The sequence below is a fragment of the Salvelinus fontinalis genome, chromosome 11 (assembly GCF_029448725.1).
Source record: "Salvelinus fontinalis isolate EN_2023a chromosome 11, ASM2944872v1, whole genome shotgun sequence".
In the NCBI taxonomy this organism is placed as follows: Eukaryota; Metazoa; Chordata; class Actinopteri; order Salmoniformes; family Salmonidae; genus Salvelinus; species Salvelinus fontinalis.
In genome coordinates, this window is record NC_074675.1 from 36231702 (window position 1) to 36256067 (window position 24366).

At 43.7% G+C, this 24366-nt stretch overlaps 1 protein-coding gene across 2 annotated transcripts in view; it reads right to left on the bottom strand.

The window, feature by feature from the left end:
• LOC129865643 (serine/threonine-protein phosphatase 2A 56 kDa regulatory subunit beta isoform) overlaps positions 1-23767 on the bottom strand; it is a 55497-nt gene extending 31730 nt beyond the window's left edge. Inside the window, exon 1 of one of the 2 annotated variants that reach the window (XM_055938576.1) lies at positions 21847-23766. In XM_055938576.1, the coding sequence (XP_055794551.1) occupies positions 21847-22039 (193 nt within the window). In that variant the 5' untranslated portion in view covers positions 22040-23766. Of the gene's footprint in view, positions 1-21846 lie in introns of both variants that reach the window. The other variant, XM_055938577.1, reaches the window with a different exon arrangement.
• Positions 23768-24366: the final 599 nt, after the last annotated feature.

Here is a 24366-nt window from a genome sequence, read left to right on the forward strand (position 1 = left end):
GTCTGTCACATGTGCTCATGTGCTCAGTGTGAACCTGCTTTCATCTGTGAAGAGCACAGGGCGCCAGTGGCGAATTTGCCAATCTTGGTGTTCTCTGGCAAATGCCAAACGTCGTGCACGGTGTTGGGCTGTAAGCACAACCCCCACCTGTGGACGTCGGGCCCTCATACCATCCTCATGGAGTCTGTTTCTGACCGTTTGAGCAGACACATGCACATTTGTGGCCTGCTGGAGGTCATTTTGCAGGGCGCTGGCAGTGCACCTCTTTGCACAAAGGCGGAGGTAGCGGTCCTGCTGCTGGGATGTTGCCCTCCTACGGCCTCCTCCACGTCTCCTGATGTACTGGCCTGTCTCCTGGTAGCGCCTGCATGCTCTGGACACTACGCTGACAGACACAGCAAACCTTTTTGCCACAGTTCGCATTGATGTGCCATCCTGGAGGAACTGCACTACCTGAGCCACTTGTGTGGGTTGTAGACTCCGTCTCATGCTACCACTAGAGTGAGATCACCGCCAGCATTCAAAAGTGACCAAAACATCAGCCAGGAAGCATAGGAACTGAGAAGTGGTCTGTGGTCACCACCTGCAGAATCACTCCTGTTTTGGGGGGTGTCTTGCTAATTGCCTATAATTTCCACCTTTTGTCTATTCCATTTGCACAACAGCATGTGAAATTTATTGTCAATCAGTGTTGCTTCCTAAGTGGACAGTTTGATTTCACAGAAGTGTGATTGACTTGGAGTTACATTGTGTTGTTTAAGTGTTCCCTTTATTTTTTTGAGCAGTGTATATATCCTGCCCTCTACCTACCATTCATAGTGACAATGGTAGTAGGTGGATCGTACATGTCCAGATCTGCAATAGGCTAACTAGTATTCATGCCACACAAAAAAAAAAATTCAAAGCTGCACCAATTTTCAACATTCTACTCCAGGCTGCAGTGAAAATGTAATTTGAATAATGGCGCAAAAGCCCTGTGATTTGAACGTTTCATTCAATTTGAATCAGTTCTACACTCGATAATTTACAAGGTCTGGAAAGGGACAGTAACAGGCCAGTCTGGCTGTATTTTCAATTCTCATGCTGAGATATGCTGTCTGTTGCGGATCATCATTCTCCTAAGTCGTCCTATGTGACCACTTAAGCTGCGTTTACACAGGCGGCCCAATTCTGATCTTTTTTCCACTAATTGGTCTTTTGACCGATCACATCATAAATGTTCACATCAGATCTTTTTCAGAGCTGATCTGAATGGTCAAAAGACCAATTAGGGAGAAGAATACCATAATTGGGCTGCCTGTGTAAACAAAGACATATCCTCCCAGCAGGCCCAGTCATTAAGAAAAGCTTAACGGTGCTCTGAATCCTCTCCAATCCATACGACTACTCCTCGCGCACCTAGAGCCTAACTCTTTAATATAGCTTAAAGATTTGTAATTTATATTTTACAATGTATTACCTTTTGTATGTGGCATAAACACAACCAGTCGCAACGTTTTAATCTAATTAGGCTACTTCAAAAGTCTCCTGTAGGCTACCTACGCACGTTTTTCCAAAGTATAATTATAGTATTAAAAACTGTGCAGCAGCCATCTGATAAATGGAAAGAAACATCTGTTACAAAACACCGAAAGATTTAATGACATTCGGAGATTGTCAAACAAAGCTTTCAATACTGGATAGGCCTACAAACAGAAGTATTTTCTGTTTATCGAGATTGATATAAGTTAGGCTTCCATTCAATTGGCAAAAGATTTTCATGTGAATATTTAAAAATCCACATATAGAAAATATGCATATTTTCCCACCAATGGTGTTTCCACCAAACAGACTAAAAATCACTATGTGATAACATAGCGCACACAAAATGTACTTTTTCTCTTAAGTTTTCATGTACCGAATAAAAATCTGAAGTTCGGTGTGTTTTCATCACATTTTCAGCTCTACCAATAGTTTTGTCACAAAGACTTTTGCGTTAAATAGCAAATGTGCCAACTCTGGTCATGGCACATGCGCTCCAGCCAACAGCTCGCTGTGCTGTTAGGCTAGTCTACTTGATGACATTATTATGGCATCCAAGTAGTCAAGCATCTACCATCACGTCACCAGAATCAGACACTCAATATTTATTGGAAAGGAGCATTAAAAGATCACTGTGCACTTTCACCACCCTGTGAAGTTCATCATACGTTATTTAACACTGACATTAACTGCATGGTTTCCCGAGTCGTAGTGGGAGGATCACACACCACATTTACATTTTAGTCATTTAGCAGACGCTCTTATCCAGAGCGACTTACAGTAGAGTGCATACATTTTATTCATACTGAGACAAGGATATCCCTACCGGCCAAACCCTCCCTAACCCAGACAACGCTATGCCAATTGTGCGTCGCCCCACGGACCTCCCGGTTGCGGCCGGCTGCGACAGAGCCTGGGCGCGAACCCAGCCCAGCCTGGGCGCGAACCCAGAGACTCTGGTGGCTCAGCTAGCACTGCGTTGCAGTGCCATAGACCACTGCACCACCCGGGAGGATACCCACCACATCATTGCGTGACTCCAAGTTTACTTCGATATGATGGTTATTATATCAATATTCAGGCAGGTCACCTGTGATACAAGTCCGTATTCAACGTCCATCCATGTCTGAAGACGAAGGGAGATGGCGTGGAAACCGGCCACTAGGGGCAACAGTGAGCAGTGTTACCTTCAAGTAGGTTTTGGTTTTGCTACTGTGTTGTGGACGGGAATGGCAGATGGGTGCAAGCATCTGCCTCTGGTTTGAAAGGTTGCATGATAACGATAGAATGTTGTTTTTGAAATTTTTCCAAACTTTAACCCTTACTATAACCATTCTGAGTTAATGCCTCAACTTAACAATTTTGAGTTAATGCCTAAACTTAACCTTAAACACTTTGAAATGTGACGTTTGGAAGAAGTTTGAAATTTGACGTTTGAGAAACAAATCAAATCAAATTTTATTTGTCAATTGCACCGAATAAAACAGTAGACCTTACAGTGAAATGCTTACTTAACCAACAATGCCGTTTTTAGATTTTTTTAAAAATAAACTGAAGGGGGAAAAAAAGACAAAAATAGAAAAATAACACAGGTTAGTTGAGGTAATATGTAGATGTAGGTAGAGGGAAAGTGACTATGCATAGATAATAAACAAAGAGTAGCAGCAGCCTAAAAATGGGGGGGGGGGGGGGGGGTCAATGCAAATAGTCCAGGTAGCCATTCGGTTAGCTGTTCAGGAGTCTTATGGTTTGGGTGTTGAAGCTGTTAAGAAGCCTTTTGGACATAGACTTGGTGCTCCGGTACCGCTTGCCATGCAGTAGCAGAGAGAACAGTCTATGACTAGGGTGGCTGGAGTCTTTGGCAATTCTTGAGGCCTTCCTGTGACACAGCCTGGTATAGATGTCCCGGATGGCAGGAAGCTTGGCACCAGTGATGTACTGGGCCGTACACACTACCCTCTGTAGTGCCTTGCAGTCAGAGGCCAAGCAGTTGCCATACCAGGCGGTGATGCAACCAGTCAGGATGCTCTTGATGGTGCTGCTGTACAACTTTTTGAGTATCTGAGGACGCATGCCAAATGTTTTCAGTGTCCTGAGGGGGAATAGGTGTTGTCGTTCCCTCATGACAGTTTGTTGGTGATGTGGACACCAAGGAATATGAAGCTCTCAACCTGCTCCATTACAGCACAGACTGGTAGTCATTTAGGCAGGTTACCTTGGTGTTATTGGGCACAGGGACTATGGTGGTCTGCTTGAAACATGTTTGTATTACAGACTCGGTCACAGACAAGTTGAAAATGTCAGTGAAGACACTTGCCAGTTGGTCCACACATGCTCAGAGTACACATCCTGGTAATCCGTCTGGCCCTGCGGCCTTGTGAATGTTGACCTGTTTGAAGGTCTTACATCGGCTATGGAAAGCATAATCACACAGTCGTCCAGAACAGCTGGTGCTCTCATGCATGCTTCAATGTTGCTTGCCTTTAAGCGTGCATAGAAGTGGGCAGCTCTCGGCTGTGATTCCCTTTGTGGTCCGTAATTGTTTGCAAGCCCTGCCACATCCGACGAGCATCAAAGCCGGTGTGGTAGGATTCAATCTTAGTCCTGTACTGCCGCTTTGCCTGTTTGATGGTTCGTCGGCGGACACAGCAAGATTTCTTAAAGCGTCCGGGTTAGAGTCCCGCTCCTTGAAAGTGGCAGCTCTACCCTTTAGCTCAGTGCGGATGGTGCCTGTAATCCATGGCTTCTGGTTGGGGTAGATATGTACAGTCACTGTGGGGACAACGTCATCGATGCACTTATTGATGAAGCCAGTGACTGATGTGGTGTACTCCTCAATGCCATCAGAAGAATCCCGGAACATATTCCAGTCTGTGCTAGCAAAACAGTCCTGTAGCTTAGCATCTGCATCATCTGACCACTTCTGTATTGAGCGAGTCACTGGTACTTCCTGCTTTAGTTTTTGCTTTTAAGAAGTAATCAGGAGGATAGAGTTTTGGTCAGATTTGCCAAATGGAGGGCGAGGGAGAGCTTTGTAAGCATCTCTCTGTCTGGAGTAAAGATGGTCTAGAGTTTTTTCTTCCTCCGGTTGCACATGTAACATCAAATCAAATCAACTTTTATTGGTCACATGCACCGAATTCAACAGGTGTAGACCTTACAGTGACATGCTTACTTACAAGGCTTTAAACAACAATGCAGTTTTAAGAAAAACAAGTGTTAAGTTAAAAATAGATAAGTAAAAAATTAAAAATAAAACAAATAAAAGTAACAAATAATTAAAGAGCTTGATGCGATATTTTAGCATAAAATGTGTTCCCATAAAGGTGTTTCCACCACCGTTTCTTGCATAGTTAATTTTACAGACACAAAAAAATCTCACAATTCCGAACAAATTAATTATCTGTCGGCATTTATTAAATTGTACCGAAACCTCCTATTTCCATCACAGCTGTCTTGATTTTTTGTTTATACGGTATGACTTTACTCGCATAAAAACTGTGGATGGAAATGTGGTTAGAGTCTCTTTTTGATTGTGGTGTTGAAATCGCAAGCCATGATATTGAAGCGCCTGTGTCACGTTCCTGACCTGTTTTATGTTATTTTTGTATGTGTTTAGTTGGTCAGGGCGTGAGTTGGGGTGGGCATTCTATGTTTTGTGTTTCTATGTTTAGGTCACTTGTAATTAACCTTATATGGTTCTCAATTAGGGACAGGTGTTTGACGTTTTCCTCTGATTGAGAACCATATAAAGGTTGGCTGTTCACAATGTTTGTTTGTGGGTGATTGTCTTCCGTGTCTGTGTAGGTTGCACCACACGGGACTATTTCGGTTTGTTCGTTTGTTAGTTGTAGTCTGTACCTGTTCGTGCATTCTTCATGTTATATGTAAGTTCTCATGTTTTAGGTCGTCTACGTCCTTTTGTTGTTTTGTAATTCTCCAAGTGTTTTTCGTGTTCGTCTTTGTCTTTCAATAAATTCATTAATTATGTATTCACAACCCGCTGCATTTTGGTCCTCCGATCCTTCTCTCCTCTCCTCGTCCGAGGAGGAGGAAGATCTAGACACCCGTTACAGAATCACCCACCAACCTAGGACCAAGCGACGGGGGAGAGCGCAACAGCGAAACCAGGACTCATGGACATGGGAGGAAATATTGGACGGAAAATGACCCTGGGCTAAGGCAGGAGAATATCGCCGCCCCAAAGCTGAGCTGGAGGCAGCGAAAGCAGAGAGGTGGCGATATGAGGAGCTAGCTCGGAAGCAGGAAAAGGATCTGGGCTACACTACGTGGGAGGAGATCGACAGGTGGGCGATCAACCCAGGGCGAGTGCCGGAGCCCGCCTGGGATTCTCTGGCGCAGTGCGAGGAGGGATACCGGCGTATGGTGGCAGCAAGGAGACGTGGCTGGAAACCCGAAAAGCCTGTGAGTAAACCCCAAACATTTCTTGGGGCGGGGGCTTAAAGGGAGAGTGGCGAAGTCAGGTAGGAGACCTGCGCCCACTCCCTGTACTTACCGTGGAGAGCGAGAGTACGGGCAGACACCGTGTTACGCAGTAGAGCGCACGGTGTCTCCTGTACGTGTGCACAGCCCAGTGCGGTACATACCAGCTCCTCGTATCGGCCGGGCTAGATTGAGTATTGAGCCGGATGTCATGAAGCCGGCCCTACATATCTGGCCACCAGTACGTCTCCTCGGGCCGGCTTACATGGCACCAGCCTTACGCATGGTGTCCCCGGTTCGCCTACATAGCCCGGTGCGGGTTATTCCACCTCCCCGCACTGGTCGGGCGACGGGGAGCATACAACCAGGTAAGGTTGGGCAGGCTCAGTGCTCAAGGGAGCCAGTACGCCTGCACGGTCCGGTATTTCCGGCGCCACCTCCCCGCTCCAGGCCAGTACCACCAGTGCCTACACCACACACCAGGTTTCCAGTGCGTCTCCAGAGCCCTGTTTCTCCTCCACGCACTCTCTCTGTGGTGCGTGTCTCCAGCTCAGTGCCTCCAGTTCCGGCACCACGCATCAAGCCTCATGTGCGTCTCCAGAGCCCTGTACGCACTGGTCCTTCTCCCCGTACTCGCCCTGATGTGCGTGCCCTCAGCCCGGTACCACCAGTGCCGGTACCATGCACCAAGCCTATAGCACGCTTTGAGAGTCCAGTGTGCCCTGTTGCTGCTCCCCGCACTAGCCTGAAGGTGTGTGTCTTCAGCCCGGTAACTCCAGTTCCGGTACCACGCACCAGGCCTACAGTGCGTCTCAGCCGGCCAGAGTCTGCAGTCTGCCCAACGGCGCCTGAACTGCCCGTCTGCCAAACGGCGCCTGAACTGCCCGTCTGCCCAACGCCGTCTGAACTGTCCGTCTGCCAAGCGCCGCATGAACTGCCCGTCTGTATTGAGCCTTCAAAGCCGCCCATCAGTACTGAGCCTTCAAAGCCGCCCGTCTGCCATGAGCCTGCAAAGCCGCCCGTCTGCCATGAGCCTACAGAGCCGTCCGCCAGACAGGAGCCGCTAGAGCCTTCCACCAGACAGGAGCCGCTAGAGCCTTCCGCCAGACAGGAGCCGCTAGAGCCTTCCGCCAGACAGGAGCCGCTAGAGCCTTCCGCAAGACAGGAGCAGCCAAAGCCTTCCGCCAGACAGGATCGGCCAGAGCCTTCCGCCAGACAGGATCAGCCAGAGTCTTCCGCCAGACAGGATCAGCCAGAGCCGTCAGCGAGCCATGACCAGCCAGAGCCGTCAGCGAGCCATGACCAGCCAGAGCCGTCAGCGAGCCATGACCAGCCAGAGCCGTCAGCGAGCCATGACCAGCCAGAGCCGTCATCCAGCCATGACCAGCCAGAGCCGTCAGCGAGCCATGATCAGCCAGAGCCGTCAGCGAGCCATGACCAGCCAGAGCCGTCAGCGAGCCATGACCAGCCAGAGCCGTCAGCGAGCCATGACCAGCCAGAGCCGTCGTCCAGCCATGACCAGCCAGAGCCGTCATCCAGCATTAAGCCATCATCCAGCCAGGATCCGCCAGAGCCAGCCAGCCAGGATCCGCCAGAGCCAGCCAGCCAGGATCCGCCGGAGCCAGCCAGCCAGGATCCGCCAGAGCCAGCCAGCCAGGATCCGCCAGAGCCAGCCAGCCAGGATCCGCCAGAGCCAGCCAGCCAGGATCCGCCAGTCATTCTGGTGTTGCCCCTCATTCTGGTGTTGCCCCTCATTCTGGTGTTGCCCCTCATTCTGGTGTTGCCCCTCATTCTGGTGTTGCCCCTCATTCCGGTGTTGCCCCTCATTCCGGTGCTGCTCCTTATCCTGGTGATGCCCCTTAATTTAGGTGGGGTTATTTGGAGGGTGGGCATTGTGAGGGGGATAAAGAAGCGGGGATGTATTATGGTGGGATGGGAACCACGCCCAGAGCCTGAGCCACCACCGTGGACAGATGCCCACCCAGACCCTCCCCTAGACTTTTGGTGGTGCGTCCGGAGTTTGCACCTTGAGGGGGGGTTCTGTCACGTTCCTGACCTGTTTTATGTTATTTTTGTATGTGTTAGTTGGTCAGGGCGTGAGTTGGGGTGGGCATTCTATGTTTTGTGTTTCTATGTTTAGGTCACTTGTAATTAACCTTATATGGTTCTCAATCAGGGACAGGTGTTTGACGTTTTCCTCTGATTGAGAATCATATAAAGGTTGGCTGTTCACAATGTTTGTTTGTGGGTGATTGTCTTCCGTGTCTGTGTAGGTTGCACCACACGGGACTATTTCGGTTTGTTCGTTCGTTAGTTGTAGTCTGTACCTGTTCATGCGTTCTTCATGTTATATGTAAGTTCTCATGTTTTAGGTCAGTCTACGTCGTTTTGTTGTTTTGTAATTCTCCAAGTGTTTTTCGTGTTCGTCTTTGTCTTTCAATAAATTCATTAATTATGTATTCACAACCCGCTGCATTTTGGTCCTCCGATCCTTCTCTCCTCTCCTAGTCCGAGGAGGAGGAAGATCTAGACACCCGTTACAGCCTGAAGCCGGTTTGCTTTGCTTATTGGTTGTGTGGTGCATTGGCACAGAAAACTGTTGGTTGGAAATGTGTTGCATATATTTTATATAATAAAAAATATAGCATCAAAATGGTGAAAATCTGATTTCCCCCTAGCTGATTATTGTCTGCTCTGAACATAGTGTATTGAAACAGGCAGGGAGGGTGAGCTGGCCCGTGGTGGTCGGCAAACCCTCAACCTTCTGGCCCATAGCCCTACGTGGCATCAAGTGTGCCATGAAAAGCATGCTGAAGTGGCAAATTTGATATCCATGTTTATAAACACAGGGTCGCTACAGTTATTGTTATTTGTGGCCGTGAACATTATTTCGAGTTAATTCTGAGGGTGGAGGGTGTGCAATTATTTTTCAGTACAAGGTGAGGGTCATGTAAAAGTATTTTTATCGGTGGCGAGGGGTGTTATTTTTGGACATAACGACATGAATACAATGTAAATCAAGCAATAATTACAATAATTACAGCAGACAACACATATGGATACAGTTCAGATCATAATTTGGATCATACGTTCAGATTCAGAATGAATCAATAACATGGATTTATACAGCTCTTCTACACACACACACACACACACACACACACACACACACACACACACACACACACACACACACACACACACACACACACACACACACACACACACACACACACACACACACACACACACAAACAAAAGTTTTTAGCTCCATTTACATGTATGTATGAATCACTAGACTTCACACTGAATACATTATATAGCTCATACAAGAGGCGAAATACAAGAAGCTGAATGCAATACAATTCGTAAGACAACCACCTGAAAATCGGCAAATATACACTACCGTTCAAAAGTTTGGGGTCACTTAGATATGTCCTTGTTATTGAAAGAAAATCAACATTTTTGTCCATTAAAATAACCTCAAATTGATCAGAAATACAGTGTAGACATTGTTAATGTTGTAAATGACTATTGTAACTGGAAACAGAGGCCCATTATCAGCAACCTTCACTCCTGTTCCACTTTTTTTCCCTGCAAATATATTAAAAAGAAAAAACAGAAATATATATTTACATAAGTATTCAGACCCATTGTTATGAGCCTCAAAATTGAGCTCAGGTGCATCCTGTTTCCATTGAATATCCTTGAGATGTTTCTACAACTTGATTGGAGATCACCTGTGGTAAATTCAATTGATTGGACATGATTTGGAAAGGCACACACCTGTCTAAATAAGATCCCACAGTTGACAGTGCATTACAGAGCAAAAATCAAGCCATTAGTTTGAAGGAATTGTCCGTAGAGCTCCGAGACAGGATTGTGTCGAGGCACAGATCTGGGGAAGGGTACCAAAACAATTCTGCAGCATTGAAGGTCACCAAGAACACAGCGGCCTGCATCATTCTTAAATGGAAAGACTCTTCCTAGAGCTGGCCGCCTGGCCAAACTGAGCAGTCTGGAGAGAAGGGCCTTGGTCAGGGAGGTGACCAAGAACCTGAGGGTCATTCGGACAGCAGTGGCGGTCAGTCTTGTTTAAGATGAGGGAGGACGATTTCATTTTAATGAGCATAGCCTTTTTTCTAGTACAGCATATTGGATTACTCTCATTCATATTCCATTCACCCAGTTCAATGTAACAGCGATAGGTTTAGGCTACTACATGATACTCAAATTTTACCTATACCCATCAAGAGGTTGCTACCACCTAGCCTATGAATGAAAGTTTACAACGTAGGTGCACAGATGGACAGACAGTGACATTCAATACCGCCTTGCACACTCTTGCCTGCATCTAGCTGATAGTGTGTAATCATTAGTCCAACAGTTGCAAACGAGAGTTTCTATTAGAGAAATTCAGGTATGTTTATCCCCGTTTTGTTCCGTTTGCTTCCGTTTAAGAAACTTTTTTTAACAGAATCGGCGAAATGAATGCACCCCTGATCACGTGTAAACATAGTTCACTTTCATAGCAGCCAAGTTGTATTCCTTCTTGCATCTCTCCTCCTTTCACCTCTTCCCTTCGCTTGTGGACTTCAATGCACAACACATCAGCTGTATGGGACCAGGCGAAGAAACCTTTCCAAGCCAATACGCTACACACAGCCTACATCGTTGTCACCATATTAGCTAAAGTAAGATCATAGTCAGTATAGCTAATAGAAGTAACGTATTAATAAACAATCATGCAGTAAGGTTACAGTGTACAATCAGTAAGCAGTTACACCGGCGGGCCTCAGTGGCAATAAATTAGTAATACCAAAAGCTTACCTTGACTTGGAAGAGTTCCAGTGTTGTGTTAGAAAGTCATAGCCAGCAAGCTAACATAGCATCCCTGTTTGAGCAGGGTGTTTCAGTAGGCTAAACTAACCAGCTGCATTTACTAGTTAAGTAAGTAAAACTGAAAGTGGAAGAAAATGACACTCTTGCTTCCTCATTTAAGAAGAAATGAATTTATTCAAAACTGTTCAACTATTGTCTTTCTCTCTCTTTGAGTCAACTACTCACCACATTTTAGAGACTGCAGTGCTAGCTAGCTGTAGCTTATGCTTTCAGTACTAGATTAATTCTCTGATCCTTTGATTGGGTGGGCAACATGTCAGTTGCTGCAAGAACTCTGATAGGCTGGAGGACGTCCTGTCACATAATTACTGTGTAAGTCTATGGAAGGGGGTGAGAAGGCTACTGTAGACCTTCTTTGCAAAATAGTGTTTTTTAATCAACTTTTTGGTGACGTGATTTTATTTAGCATATTTTAATTTAAAAATGATTCACTTTTTAAATGCTTTACAATTTACATTTTTATGAAATTCACTGCGGAGGATGGTCCTCCCCTTCCTCCTCTGAGGATCATCCACTGTCTGACAGAGCTGCAGTTCCTCTGTGAAGATGGGAGAACCTTTCAGAATGACAACCATCTCTGCAGCACTCCACCAATGAGGTCTTTATTGTAGAGTGGCAAGACGGAAGCCACTCCTCAGTAAAAGTCACATGAAAGCCCGTTTGGAGTTTGCCAAAAGGCACCTAAAGGACAAGATTCTCTGGTCTGATGAAAATCAAGATTGAACTCTTTGGGCTGAATGCCAAGCGTCACATCTGGAGGAAACGTGGCACCATCCCTATGGGGAAGCATGGTGGTGACAGCATCATGCTGTGGGGATGTTTTTCAGCAGCAGGGACTGGAAGACTAGTTAGGATCGAAGGAAAGATGAACGGAGCAAAGTACTGAGAGATCCTTGATGAAAACCTGCTCCAGAGCGCTCAGGACCTCCGACTGGGGCAAAATGTCATCTTCCAACAGGACAACGACCATAAGCACACAGCCAAGAAAACACAGGAGTGGCTTCGGTAAAAGTCTCTGAATGTCCTTGAGTGGCCCAACCAGAGCCCAGACTTGAACCCAATCGAACATCTCTGGAGAGACCTGAAAATAGCTGTGTAGCGACGCTCCCCGTCCAACCTGACAGAGCTTGAGAGCATCTGCAGAGAAGAATGGGAGAAACTCCCCAAATACATGTGTGCCAAGCATGTTGCGTCATACCCAAGAAGACTCAAGGTCGTAATCGCTGCCGAAGGTGCTTCAACAAAGTACTGAGTTAATTTAAGGATCTTTTTTTTCTATTTTTGCCTAAAATGACATACCCAAATCTAACTGCCTGTAGCTCAGGACCTGAAGCAAGGATATGCATATTCTTCATACAATTTGAAAGGAAAGACTTAGAAGTTTGTGGAAATGTGAAATTAATGTAGGAGAATATAACACATTAGATCTGGTAAAAGATAATACAAACCAAAAAATATGCATTTTTTTTTTTTTTGTGGTGACACAAAATGTAAGTTTACACATTCCCAGGAATGTCATACATGATGGATCATTACCTTATACACTAACTTTCACACATCTAGATGGCCAGGCAGGGTGGATGTGGAGCCAGAGACAGCAGGGGTTCAAACTGTAGAACCCAGTTCCTACATTTTAATATAAAAATGTATTTTATCAAACAAAACTATGCTACATTTTATTTCTGGGACCCTCAGGATGACAAATCAGAGCAATATTACTGAGTGTAAGTACATTATTTACCTTGAACTGAATATATCAAACCAGTTGCCGTGATTAATTTTTTGTTGTTGTTGTGCACTCTCCTCAAACAATAGCATGGTATTTTTTCATTGTAATAGCTACTGTAAATTGGACAGTGCAGTTAGATTAACAAGAACGTAAGCTTTCTGCCCATATAAGACATGCCTATGTCCTGGAAGGTTTGCTGTTACGTCCTTCTTATCACATTAGCGCACGTTAGCGTACGTTACTATCAACCGTCCCGGTATAGGGACATCGATCACTTATAGCAGGGGTGGGTAACTCCAGTCCTCGAGGGCCTGATTGGTGTCACAGTTTTTCCCCAGGCCCAGCTAACACACCTGACTCCAATAATCACCTAATCATGATCTTCAGTTTAGAATGCAATTTGATTAATCAGCTGTGTTTGCTAGGGATGGAGAAAAAGTGTGACAACAATCAGGCCCTCGAGGACTGGTGTTGCCCACCCCTGCCATAGATGTTAATTCTTGTCAATAGGGGGGCGCTGTTTTCACTTTGGAAAAAATCGTGCCCAAATGAAACGGCCTCGTACTCTTTTCTAGATCATACAATATGCATATTATTATTACTATTGGATAGAAAAGACTCAGAAGTTTCTAAAACTGTTTGAATTATATCTGTGAGTAAAACAGAACTCATTTTGCAGCAAACTTCCATACAGGAAGTGAAAAATCTGAAAACGAGGCTCTGTTTCAGGGCCTGCCTATTCAACTGGCTTTTATTTATCGATATGCATGCACTTCATACGCCTTCCACTAGATGTCAACAGGCAGTGGAAGGTGGAATGGGGTGTCTAGCTTGATCTGAGGCCAAACAAGGGCTTTTGGAGTGACAGGTCTGGAATTTTCTTTGTCTTCGAAGGCGCGTGGCGGAGCTCGACATTGTCTTCTGAAAAGCGTTCGGTTTACACGGCGAATATCTCCGGCTCTGATTTTATTTGATACATATGATAATAACATCATAAAGTAGGTTTTTTCAACCGAGTTCTATCAGTTTATTCAACGTTTATTGGGAATTTGGAGTTTTCCGTTCTTTGCGTCAAGAGAGGATGGGAATGTTAGCAACCTTGGCTAGCATTGTGGCGCGAATTCGACAGAAGAAATGGACATTCTAAAACCAAACATCGATTTATTCTGGACCAAGGCCTCCTTGTACAACATTCTGATGGAAGCTCAGCAAAAGTAAGAAAACATTTATGATGTTATTTCGTATTTCTGTGTAAAATGTTGACTCCTATTCTCCGCCGTTTTGGTGAGCGCTGTCTCACAATAATGCAAGCTGTATGTTATGGTAAAGTTATTTTTAAAAATCTAACACAGCGGTTGCATTAAGAACCAGTGTATCTTTCATTTGCCATACAACAAGTATTTTTATGTATAGTTTATGATGAGTTCTTTGGTCAGATTAGGTGAGTGTCCAAAATATCTCCGGAGATTCTGGTGAATCGATGCTACGTATTCACAATGTATAACCAGGATTTGTAGCTATAAATATGCACATTTTCGAACAAAACATAATTGTATTGTATAACATGATGTTATGAGACTGTCATCTGATGAATTTGTTCAAGGTTAGTGATTAATTTTATCTCTATTTTGTCAGTTTTATGCAAGCTATTTTTTTGCGGGGAGTAAATTGCGTTGTGTGTTTGGCTATTGTAGTGAGCTAATATAAATATATATTGTGTTTTCGCTGTAAAACACTTAAAAAATCGGAAATATTGGCTGGATTCACATGATGTTTATCTTTCATTTGCTGTACACCATGTATTTTTCATAAATGTTTTATGATGAGTATTTATGTATTTCACGTTGCTCTCTGTAATTAATCTGGCTGCTTTGGTGCTATTTTTTATGGTAGCTGCAATGTTAAACTATGATTTATACCTCAAATATGCACATTTTCGAACAAAACATAAATGTATTGTATAACATGTTATAAGACTGTCATCTGATGAAGTTGTTTCTTGGTTAGTGACTAATTTTATCTCTATTTTGTCGGTTTTGTGAAAGCTACCTATGCGGTGGAAACATGGTGAAAATATGCAGTTGTGTGTTTGGCTATTGTGGTTAGTTAATAGAAATACATATTGTGTTTTCGCTGTAAAACATTTTAAAAATCGGAAATGATGGCTGGATTCACAAGATGTTTATCTTTCATTTGCTGTATTGGACTTGTGATTTCATGAAAATTATATTATATGATATCCCTGTCCCGTTAGGCAAGGCTATGCTAGTCAGCTTTTTTGATGAGGAGGATCCCGGATCCGGGAGAGTGAAGTGGTAGAGGTTTTAAGGGTCTGAATAGTTATGTAAATGTGATAGCAAATTTTTATTTCTAATATGTTTGCAAACATTTCTAAAACCCTGTATTTGTTTTGTCATTATGGGGTATTGTGTGAAGATTGATGAGATTGACTCCAACACTCAGACATAATTTGCAAACAAAGCATTTGTGTTTAGTGAGTCCGCCAGATCAGAGGCAGTAGGGATGACCAGAGATGTTCTCTTGATAAGTGAGGGAATTGAAGAATTTCCTGTCCTGCTAAGCATTCCAAATGTAACGAGTATGTTTGGGTGTCAGGGAAAATGTATGGAGTAAAAAGTACATCATTTTCTTAAGGAATGTAGTGAAGTAAAGGTTGTCAAAAATATACCCCAAAAACTACTTAAGTAGTACTTTACAGTAGGTTTACTTAAGTACTTCACACAACTGGTTAGAGTAAAATCATCTCAAGCAAATTTGCTGACACACAAAGCTCAAAATACATAGAAATTTCATCAATGACTGTGCCTTTAAACAGCTTGGAAAACTCCAGAAAATGATGTCATGGCTTTAGAAGCTTCTGATATGCTAATTGACATAATTTGAGTCAATTGGAGGTGTACCTGTGGATGTATTTCAAGGCCTACCTTCAAACTCAGTGCCTCTTTGCTTGACATGATGGCATAATCAAAATAAATAAGCCAAAATGGTAGACCTCCACAAGTCTGGTTCATCCTTGGGAGCAATTTCCAAATGCCTGAAGGTACCACGCTCATCTGTACAAACAATAGTATGCTAATATAAACACCATGGGACCACGCAGCCATCATACCCCTCAGGAAGGAGACGTGTTCTGTCTCCTAGCGATGAACGTACTTTGGTGGGAAAAGTGCAAATCAATCCCAGAACAACAGCAAATGACCTTGTGAAGATACTGGAGGAAACAGGTACAAAAGTATCTATATCCACAGTAAAACGAGTCCTATATCGACATAACCTGAAAGGCCACTCAGCAAGGAAGAAGCCACTGCTCCAAAACCATCATAAAAAAGACTACGGTTTGCTACTGCACATGGGGACAAAGATCGTACTTTTTGGAGAAATGTCCTCTGGTCTGATGAAAGAAAAATAGAACTGTTTGGCCATAATGACCATCGTTATGTTTGGAGGAAAAAGGGGAGGCTTTTTTACGGCGGGGGTTGAAGAACACCCTCCCAACCGTGAAGTACAGGGGTGGCAGCATCATCTTGTGGGGGTACTTTGCTGCAGGAGGGACTGTTGCACTTCACAAAATATATGGCAGGGAAATTATGTGGATATATTGAAGCAACATCTCAAGACATCAGTCAGGAAGTTAAAGCTTGGTCGCAAATGGGTTTTCCAAATGGACAATGACCCCAAGCATACTTCCAAAGTTGTGGCAAAATGGCTTAAGGACAACAAAGTCAAGGTATTGGAGTGGCCATCACAAAGCCCTGATCTCATTCCAATAGAAAAAGTGTGCGAGAGCAAGGAAGCCTACAAACCTGACTCAGTTACACCAGCTCTGTCAGGAGGAATGGGCCAAAATTCACCCAACTTATTGTGGGAAGCTTGTGAAAGGCTACCTGAACCGTTTGACCCAAGTTACACAATTTAAAGGCAATGCTACCAAATACTAATTGAGTGTATGTAAACTTCTGACCCACTGGGAATGTGATGAAAGAAATAGAAGCTGAAATAAATCATTCTCTCTACTATTATTCTGACATTTCACATTCTTAAAATAAAGTGGTGATCCTAACTGACCTAAGACAGGGAATTTTTACTAGGATTAAATGTCAGGAATTGTGAAATATTTGTTTAAATGTATTTGGCTAAGGTATATGTAAACTTCTGACTTCAACTGTATTTTACACATCTCCGATTTAGCATGTCTCTTGTGTTGCGGTTCACAGCAGCACAGACGGATGTGACAACTGCGTCATAGTTTTGAACAACCCTTCCACTCCTTTTGTTCCATGCTGGCTGAAGTAACCAGCTAACACCAGACACAGATGAAAGGGAATCATATAAATATCTTTGCCATATATGAATAGTGTACACTTTTAATTATATTTGCTGACACCCTACAGTCAAATATTGGCACCAGGAGAGTAGCTATCTGGCTGTAAACCCCGCAACTCTGCAAACATGCCTTCTCCGATGTTGGTTACAAGGCACAGTTTTTTTATTAGGTAAGAGAATATAATGTTACCATTGGTGTATTAAAACGTGAATTAGGGTGATATCAGCCATTCCCTTTAATAATACCGCCTCCTGAATCCAAGAGTTTGACATGAGGGAGGGGACCAGTAACTTTATGATCAAACTTTATTTATGCAGGAGCAACAGTACTTGTTCATACTTTGGTCATCATACCTTGTTCTGGTTTCATCCAAATATCATCCAATTTCATGAGAAACATGATTTTGACTGTTCATGACCTAGCTTTATCCTAATACAGTGGCCTGAAACTCATGGTTTACAGGCCACATCGGGCCTGCAAGTAAATTTGCAAAATTCTGGTAAGTCTCCCAAAATTCCCAAGTTTAAAACATGTTTGAAGGATTTCCAGGAATCTTCAAACCGGGATTTCTTGAAAACAAGGGAAATTTACCAGCATTTTGAAACCCTACCTGCAAGTCACATTATGCTGGCTTGCAAAGTGTTGAGTAGTTCCTATTGGAATCCAGCCAGTGTTAGTCTATCCAACAGTTGAAATCTGTATTCACCCGCAACTTGCATTTATAATGGCTGCCAGCATTAGAAACAGTGTGAGGAGACTACCTGAGTAATTTAAACTGGAACAACCATTTCAGTAACAGGTGCAAAAAATGTTTAATTAGTTATAATTTTTTGTATTTATCTTTGTGTAGCATAAGATCAATCAAACAATAAATCACTCAATGTACAGTACATGCAAAAACACAGATATTAAAAACAATTCTTGGTGGCACTAATCTGTACCTTTGCTTAGCAGAAAAGCTACAAATTGACAATGTATTGAAGAAAGGTACATATTTGTACCCAACATAAGGTACAATAATGAATACACCTGTGCCAGGCTTATATTGGAGGCGTGGCTTAGTGGGTGTGTGGCTTTCAGTTAGTATTTTTTGCCACTGATGAGTGGAAGTGTTGTGCCAGTTTAAAAAGTCTATAGTTAAGTTAGTTAAAGTTAGAGCATGTCTGCTGCCACTTCTGAAGTCTTTATAGAGGCTTACATAAGAGCATGTCACACTAAAGAGCTGTAATGGATAGCATAGTGACCTTAACACAACACTGCCATGTGGTATGGACTTTGTGGCATAATGGTTAAGGTGTAGGCTTGACAGTTGCTGGACCCAGGTTCAAGTCCCAGTCAAGGCTACCCTTGAATTTGCTACATTGGTGTCAGAAGTTGAATGACAGAGAGGTGTGTACATTTGAGGAATTGGTATAGAGAACAGGTATGTCTTTGTCACTTAAAATGAAAAAACTTTTTTGTCACTGTGGTGATACACATTTGTACCTTTTCTAAAGTTACGCTTTTGTACCTGTAGACTATATGTAAGAAAGATACTACTTTGTCCCCTAAAAGTACATTATTGGCTCTTTTAAAGTACGATTTGCAAGGGTATAATTGTGTGTGTGTGTGTGTGTGTTTGTGTGTGTTTGTGCGTACGTGCGTGCGTGTGAAGCAGGGCGATCACGAGATAAACTATCTGGTCTATCTTAGGGAGCAAGGCTCTGCCAACGGCTTCAGCGCTCAGCGCTCAGAGCTCACACACAAACACACACATACACACACTCACTCACACACAGACAGAGCCCCCTTATGCCTCTGGATTCTAACTGTGTGCCCTTCATACATAAGTTTGGCATCGTCTGCATATTCTATCAATTATCCAACTGTATTTTAATTGATTGTTGTATTCCAGTGTTTCCTAATCCTGGTTTTGTGGACCCGAAGGGGTGTACATTTTAGTTTTTGCCCAAGCACTAACACACCTGATTCCACTTATCAAAGGTTTGATGATGAGTTGATTAGTTGAAACAGGTGTGTAGCGCTACAGTATGGCAAAAACTAAAAAACACTGCTGTATTTAATTTGCTTGTAATTGATTCAGAATTGAATTGGATTCAGTAAAGAATCTATATGAATAATGTTATAATGTTCTAGAAATACGACCAGGCCCCTGTTATAGGTTCACTGGCTGTGTTTCAAATGGCAGCGTATTTCCTATGTAGTGCACTACTATTGACCATAGGGCACTGGTCAAAAGTAATGCACTACAAAGGGAATAGATTGCCATTTGGGTCGCAATAACTCTTGGGTCGAATTAACTCTTGATAAACAGATTCTCTGCCTCAACTTCCTAGTCAAATAAAGGTAAAATAATACATAATAAAACTAAAAAGGGGAGAGAAGAGGAGGGAAGAGGAGAGGGGAGAGGAGAGGAGGAAAGTCTCCCTGTGGGTGAAAATGTGACCTTAGCATCGTTAGCGTGTTAGCTAAAGCGTGGAGACCCATGACCAGGGAGGCAGGCTGATGCTGTAGCCTGAGGGGAGGACATCAAAGCTGGGTATGAGTGCCAAGCTAACAGCCTGTTTGAGGGAGATGTGGAGGTCTGGAGGACAAATACTTATTTATTTTACTGTATTGTTGCATGTGTACTCACAAAGCTTCTCAGAGTATAAGTGGTTATGTAGGATCAGGTCCCCTGTAATCTTATTCATTATTCATTAAAAGACAAAACTGCTCCTATATCAGCACTACTACTCTGAGATACTTTATGAATACAATGATGATGTTCTTTTCTACACAGAAGACGATACAAAATTATTGCCTGATGATCTTCTTCACTTCATAATACCTTTCTGATTCTGATTTCAATCACTACAAATCATCCTTCCTTCAGATTAAAATACTGTCAAAAGTACTGTCAGACTGATCTGTAATAGACTGTCATATCCACAATTAAAAAAGTAAACATTGTGGCCATTGATTAAATTACTTCCTTTTACATGGTGGGGTTACAAATAAATGTTGATAACAAAATTGAGTCATGGGCCAAAAAGGTTTGGGAACCACTGCATTATGGGATATTCTGTTCTAGATTCATCCACTTTGATAATGATTAGAAATTACTTGATTAGCCTACATCAAACATACACTACATGGCCCAACGTATGTGGACACCTGCTCGTCGAACATCTCATTCCAAAAACATAGGCATTACTGTGGAGTTGGTCTGCTACAACTGCTACAACAGCCTGCGCTTTTCTGGGAAGGCTTTCCACTAGATGTTGGAACATTTCTGCAGGGACTTGCTTCCATACAGTCACGAGCATTAGTGAGCTCTGGCACTGATGTTGGGCGATTAGGTCTGGCTCGCAGTCAGCATTCCCAAATGTGTTTGATGGGGTTGAGGGCAGGGCTCTATGCAGGCCAGTCAAGTTCTTCCACACTGATCTCAACAAACCATTTCTGTATAGACCTTGCTTTGTGCACGGTGGCATTGTCATGCTGAAACAGGAAAGGGCCTTCCCCAAACTGTTGCCACAAAGTTGGAAGCATAGTGTCGTCTAGAATGGCATTGTATGCTGTAGCATTAAGATTTTTCTTCATTGGAACTAAGGGGCCTAACCTGAACCATGAAAAACAGCCACAGACCATTATTCCTCCTCCACCAAACTTTACAGTTGGCACTATGCATTCGGGCAAGTAACGTTCTCCTGGCATACGCCAAACACAGATTTGTCCATCGGACTGCCTGATGTTGAAGTGTGATTCATCATTCCAAAGAACGCGTTTCTACTGTTCCAGAGTCCAATGGCGGCGAGCTTACACTACTCCAGCCGACGCTTGGCATTGTGCATGGTGACCTTAGGCTTGTGTGCAAGAAGCTCCCGACTAACATTTCTTGTGCTGATGTTGCTTCCAGAGGCAATTTGGAACTCAGTAGTGAGTGTTGCAACCGAGGACAGACGATTTTTAAGCACTATGTACTTCAGAACTCAGCGGTCGCGTTTTGTGAGCTTGTATGGCCTACCACTTCATGGCAGAGGCGTTGTTGCGCCTAGACGTTTCCACTTCACAATAACAGCACTTACAGTTGACCAGGGCAGCTTTAGCAGGGCAGAAATTTGACAAACTGACTTGTTGGAAAGGTGGCATCCTATGGACAGTGACATGTTGAAAGTCACTGAGCTCTTCAGTACAGGCCATTCTACTGTCAATGTTTGGCTGTGGAGATTGCATGGCTGTCTGCTCGATTTTATACACCTGTCAGCAACGAGTGTGGCTGAAATAGCCGAATCCACTCATTTGAACTGGTGTCCACATACTTTTGGCCATGTAGTGTAATTGTATATACTGTCTATTAGCCTACATGCAGCACGGCCTCATGGACTATACCATGCACGTTGATAGGCTTATGATTTTAAATGACTAAATCAAATCAGTAGAATAAATGTCGTTAATGTACTGTAGTGCACTACTTATTCCATATGTAATGCACTACGTTGACATCCTATTCCCTATTTAGTGCACTACATTTGATCAATAGGCCTATTACATACAATAAGCATTGATGAGGGAGGGGTAGGCTATCCACCTTTCAGGAATAGGCCTAGGCTGTATAAAAAAAGATAGAATCGAAGTTGATGGAGATGTAGGACACGCCTTTGGGCCCTGGTCAAAAGTACACTATTGAGGAAATAGGCTATCAAGGAAATAGGCTGCAACCTAAATCATATTACAGGCCACACTACATAGAATAGACCTTGATAAGCAGGTATTGGACCCATCTTTGAGCAAAGGCAGGCCTACTGTAAACATAGGATAAGATAAGACAGATAAAACACACATTGATAGGACAAAAAATAGTAGCGTACTACAAAAGGTCTACCACATAGAATAGACATTGAGGAGAAAGCAGAGGACCCACCTTTGAGCAGCGGCAGTGGCGTTAGCTCGACCTGGGAACTCTGGTAGCGGAACTGGGACGAGGAGTGGGAGCGCCTCTGCCGGGCTCTACGCATTGAGCGCCGGGGAAACCCATCCACCTTCTCCGCTGAAGGTACCGAGAACCCGGTGGTCGGGGAGGAAGGGCTGGTTGGGGGCAGTTTGGTGGTCTCCATCGCTGCTGTGTTGTATTGGCGAGCGGTCCGGTGTGTATGTCAAGTTTGTGTGTCTGTGTGTCTGGATGCGCCGATGAGATGCTAGTGAAGGAGAGGCGTATAGGATTGAGATAGGGTGAACAATTTTTAATCCTTTATAGAGCTAATACGTAAACAAATTAATAAAAATGGATAATCTGGGAATGGAACAGGGGGATGGGGAGGATTAGAGGAGGGGGGATAGAGGAGGGAGGAAGGAGGGAGGGATAGAGATGGAGAGGTGCAGTCCAGAGAGGGACGGATGGTGTGTGTGTTGCTTGTGACTGCCTGCCTGCTGCCTAACGTCTCAATACAGCAGAGGGACGAAAAGACGGTTGCTTCACTCGTTTTTAAATTAACCGAAACATATTTGTATGCAAAGCAAACGCAATAGATCTAACGGTAGGCCTAATTGTCCATGTATCTATCGATAGAGATAGGAAGAAACGCATGGGTTGTTAAGACTACTACTAAGTCATCAGCCTAAATGTTGTATTTATGTATATATTTATGTCATGAATAGAGCCCATAGCCTATGGATCCTTAGATAAAGCACATCACACCGATAAAGCAGGCTTATTTCCGAGCGCTGGTTATGGGGATCATTCCGAAAATGTCAACAACATGAATCCATAAAATCAGTTGTTTGATTGGTCCTTTCTCATCGATGTTAAGTCATTCATTAATTGATTAGTTTCCAAAGGCTCATATCATAAAACCATTGATCTGAGTCCTTCTCATCACGGATCCCCGGTTCCGTTAACTGCTCCGTTATTCGGTAACCTGCCTGGCGCTGCCGTTACAGACGGATATGCGATCCGCGCAGGGCGGGGATGGAGATGTGGAGATTGAACGTGTTGACATGTGCTGTTCTTCAGCGCGGCCGCTGCAACACCGAATCCCCGGGCTCCTTTATAGCTAACCGCTAAAAACACCACAAAAACCTCCGCTGTGCTGGTTGCTCACAGATGGGTTAGGTATATATAGACCTATATTCCCATTGTTGTCTGCCTGTCGCGTTTCCTCTCTCCTTGGTTCTTTTAGGAAAGGGATGGCTTGTTCTCTCTCTCTCCGTCCTCCCTGTCCTCGTCTCTGTTTCGGCTGCAGTTACGTGGTGCAAGGAGAGACACACTGCGGCTGACGCTCTTCTCGCCACAGCGAATTATTTAATTATTTCAGATATATTTATGTACCCCGGTCTTTACGCCATGGACGGGCGGTGGAGCGTTTGGCTTGGGCTAATCCGTGGATGCGTTATGACGCCGAGGGCGAACACTCCCTCTTTCACTCCCCATCTTTAAATAAAAAAGAACATAGTTTATCCCTTTTATCCGACCTCCTGTCCCCTCCTTCTGTTTCTTTAGCTAGGCTTCGTCCACCGATTGTTCACCACTGTCTATGTGTCTGTGCCATTCTCTCCTCCCTCTCTCTTCCTCCTTCACCCCTTTCTTTCATCCCCTCTGTACGTGTCTACATTAGTTTGATGCTGATAGTGTCTACAGACGAGGTAAACCATTGTACATCCCTTTCTTCTTCCTCTCCTCCATTTGTTCTAACCCAGTTTCTCACTCTCAATTGCGCAACCGGTCACTGCATGCGCTCTAGTGCCTTGTGTCTGCATGCGCAATGTTTATGATGTAATCATCTGTATTAACCCAGTTAGTAAACCTAGCCGTTATCGTTTATTATCACTGTTCCACGTCTCTCCAGTGGTGTCGTAATGCTGTCTCTCTCTCCAACCTGGTCTCAGAGCAGTTCATATTATTCTGTATGCAAACCCGAGACACTCCATTTATGTTAAGTTTCGTATTGTAGGGCTATGTATTCTTTTGTGGATTGCCATCACCCATTTCGTATTAAATGTTACGAATTACAGTTCGTATTATATGTTATGAATTTTCAAAACATACAATATATTACGAATTGCAAAATTTACAATATGTTAAGAATTTGCAAAAAGTAGGTGGCTAACGTTAGCTTGGCTAGGGGTTGAGGGTAAGGGTTAGGGTTAAGTTTAGGAGTTAGGTTAAAGGGTTAGGGTTAGGGGAAGGGTTAGCTAACATGTAAATGAGTTGCAAATTATCTTAAAAGAAGTAAGAGAGATTCGTACTCGCAACATTTGAGTTTTTGCTTCAGTAACCATTTCTCTCATGTAACAAAACCAAACATAACATATCATGCAAAGTGGAGTGTCTCGGATTGAGGTACAGAATAATACGAAATGCTCTGAGACCAGGTTGCTCTCTCTCTCTCTCTTTCACTGGCCCCTCCTTCTCCTTTCCTTTCCTCTCCTCCTCTCTCTTGTTGTC